This window comes from Schistocerca cancellata, chromosome 2 (assembly GCF_023864275.1).
Source record: "Schistocerca cancellata isolate TAMUIC-IGC-003103 chromosome 2, iqSchCanc2.1, whole genome shotgun sequence".
NCBI classification, from domain to species: Eukaryota; Metazoa; Arthropoda; class Insecta; order Orthoptera; family Acrididae; genus Schistocerca; species Schistocerca cancellata.
In genome coordinates this window covers 503,417,272-503,420,705 of record NC_064627.1, presented here as the reverse complement: position 1 = coordinate 503,420,705, position 3,434 = coordinate 503,417,272, and the positions used below count along the sequence as shown (strand labels likewise).

The following is a 3,434-nucleotide window of genomic DNA, read 5'->3' as shown; positions in this document are numbered from 1 at the left end:
ATTCTACGGCGGCGCCGGTCTCTCCGGGCACGCAGTCTATTGTGCGAAGGCGGGAAGGCGCATCCCAGAGGTCAGGCAGTGAGCCAGCCGACAATACGGGCGGCGCTGCAGAAAGCGGACACGAGCGCCTGCTCGCTCCATTAGCCATATACGAAAAATTCTGTAGCTAAGGCTTCTCTCACACACCAGGGAAATCAAGGCGGCTGCTGCTGCTGCTGTCACACGCCGGTGCAGCGCTAGAAGAAAGCCACGGCAAAGGCGTCCCCGGCATACACGCGTTTTTTTCTGTACCTTTTCTGTTACACCTCACACAAACACAGGTGCGCGTCTCGGGCCCTGTGCCAGCCGGCCGGCGGTGTATACATCTTTGTTTACAGAGTGCATTAGCGTCGGCTGTTACGGCGTCTTCTGCAGGTGCCATTATACGCCGCCGGTGAGGGCAGCCGTATAATTTTACGACTCGCAAACACCTTTAGACTTATACACAGGGGTCACATTACCGATTCTGGCAGGGGCGGCAGCGTCGAGCGTGTGGAGGGGCGGCCCGGCCCGCTATTGGCCGGCGCCGGCTCCGCCCCCCGCGAGCTCGGCCCCGCCCCGGGCGCCCCTCCAGGGAGGAGCAGCACGCGGTCCGTGCTGCTCAGTGTGGCTCCGGCAGCAGCCATGGACGTGCAGAACTGGAGCCCCCAGGAGCGGCCGCAGCAGCACCACCAACAGCAGCAGCAGACGCCGGCGCAGGCCGAGCCGCACATCAAGCGGCCTATGAACGCCTTCATGGTCTGGTCGCGCATCCAGCGCCGCAAGATCGCGCTCGATAACCCCAAGATGCATAACTCGGAAATCTCGAAGCGGCTGGGCGCCGAGTGGAAACTGCTCTCAGAGACGGAGAAGCGGCCGTTCATCGACGAGGCGAAGCGGCTGCGCGCCATGCACATGCAAGAGCACCCCGACTACAAGTACCGGCCGAGGCGGAAACCCAAGGCCGGCGGCGGCATAGCGATGGGCCAGCAGTCGGCGCTGCTGGCGCCGCCGTCGCTCAAGGCGTCGGCTTTCCCGAGCTTCGCGCTGCCGCCCTACTTCCACCACCAGCACCACGCGGACATGTTCGCGGCGCCGCCCCCGCCACCGCCTCCGCACCATCACCACCACCACGCGTACTTGGGCTCTGCCTTCGACGCCGTCCATCTGTCCAAACTGGTGGCGGGCGACAAGACGGGCGCGACGGCTGCGGCGGCCGCGTCGCTCATCTCGTCCTTCTACTCGTCGCTGTACCCGCCGGTGCGGCTGCCGTCGCCGCCGACCAAGGCAGGCGCCGGTGCGCCGCCCCCGTCGCCTCCGCCCCCGGCGCCACTGGGCTTCTTCCCGCCCCCGCCGCCTCCGCCGCTGCTGTACGCCGCCGCCGCGCAGGCCGCCGCCGCCTCCTCGGGGGACGTGGAGCTACGCCGGCCCGTCCCGGTCATCTTCTAGTGTGAGTACTCGCCCGTGTGGACTCGCGCAGCGAGAAGGGCTCACTGCCCTGTCCTACCAAAGCCAAACTCTTGTGCGTCAGCACTACGAACGTTGTTACGTTATCTTGTTAGGTGTCTTCATTTCTGAAGCCAACGTGTAACCAAAACCAGTTTTCTACTTCATATTGTCTCTTTAATTTTCATCAGCTGATACCAGCAGTACTATACTGTATCATCATAACTGTGTAAATTTCCGTAAGTTCGCAATGTTAAGTATTTGTTGTACATAAAGTGTCATTAAATGACCTATATTAATTTTACAGTCTGGTGCCTGCACATCCCTAATATTACGTTTTAGAGAGGTACACTGGAGACAGCTATACCTTGCTTTTTCATAAGAAATGTCATTACTTTTTTGTATCCAGCTTACGCTAGTGTAACTCTCATATTTGTTCCTCTTACGTTCCCGTCATCAAGACACCAGAGAAAAAAAATCACACAAATAACACTCTCGTTCAACTGCAGTTTGCTGGTTCATTTCACACTGTTATGCACCTAAGAGCTCTCCACTGCGTAAACGTATGGTCGCTCGTAGTTAATATGAAACTTAATCATGTTTGAGTCGTTCTTGGGCTAACTTTAATTTTTGTATTTTTCCCCCTGTTAACTGTTTGAAGGAAATAAACCAGCTCCACTTTGCGTTGAAATTATCCGTGTATTTAATATTGGATATTATTTCGCATTGCTTTGCCGTTCTTTACTACGTTAAAGGTTTTTGAAACTAACGCCATTTTTTAGCAGTTGCCTCGTTAATATTATTATTCCAATATTCCATAAATGTTCTCTGTTTGAATATTCAGAACTCTACAGTTAAGTTGTACAGTGTCACTTTGTTTTGTCCTCCATAAAATGGTCTTTTCTCATTACTACAACAGGTAATAGCTAGGCCACCTCTAATGACACACAGCACTGAGGTGTTCGTTTAACAATTCATGTACAAACCACAGTCCTGTATAAAACCTGTGCTATCACAAAATTTAGTGGAAGCACGAAACTTACTTGCTGTGCACTATAAAAGCTTGTTTCTTCAGTAATGCTGTATGCAGTTGAATTTCAGTCGTTTACTCTGGTACCATGGAAAACAATATGTTAATCTTAGGTCTCTTTACAATGAGATGACAAAGTTTCCACCATTTCGTAATATGTTCGTATCTGACCAAAATCACACTACTCGCTTCTGAAGTTTGTTTTATATTTGTACTGTAAATAATTTAACGAAATTCGTTTATTTTATTGTCTGTATAAAAATTTACGTGAGTAATAGTATTTATTACTGATTTTGTACAAATGATGTGAAGTAATTTTACGCTGTTACAAAAGTAGAAAAATGTGTGCGTGTGTGTCTCTTTGTTGTCATCAATGACAGCATTGTTCATAACCGTTGTTTTTTTTTTTTTCACGAGATCGCATAATGTTATTACTGTTAGTTATCGTACTATGTAGTTACCGTCTTATAGTGAATTATTACATTGTACTATGCAAAATGAAAACACTTTAGCTTTGAGATTACTTCGTGTTCATCAAACAATGCAAAAGTACACATCAGCGGCAAAGCTTCACTTGCCCGATCATTCACAGCAGTTATTCGAATAATTTTGTGCCATACCGACTCTGGATGCCGTTTGTATGGCGGTGTTGACGTGCATAATTCATGCACCTTCATGTTGTATTACAGTGTGCAATTTTGTTAATAAAAGGTATGTTTATACAAAAAATCTGTGTTGTCAATTGCTTTCATATTTCTTCCTGTGTCATTCTTACGTCTATCCTTAGCTTAGCAAAAATTCAGCAACGTCATAGTTATTTCCTTTTAAGAGAGGCGTCCAAATCCTGTCCTTATTTCTGTTGTCCTACTTTTGTAACATTCACAGGAAACCTTTACTTCAGAGATGAAAAAATCCTGCAGCAACTAGCAACCAATGTGCA

The 3,434-nt window shown here is 49.2% G+C and overlaps 1 protein-coding gene across 1 annotated transcript; it reads left to right on the top strand.

The window, feature by feature from the left end:
* The first annotated feature begins 661 nt into the window (after nucleotides 1-661).
* On the top strand, nucleotides 662-3,199 carry LOC126146366 (SOX domain-containing protein dichaete-like). Its single transcript, XM_049915616.1, has one exon. The coding sequence runs from the start codon at nucleotides 664-666 to the stop codon at nucleotides 1,465-1,467; it is 804 nt and encodes a 267-aa protein (XP_049771573.1). The 5' UTR covers nucleotides 662-663; the 3' UTR covers nucleotides 1,468-3,199.
* Nucleotides 3,200-3,434: the final 235 nt, after the last annotated feature.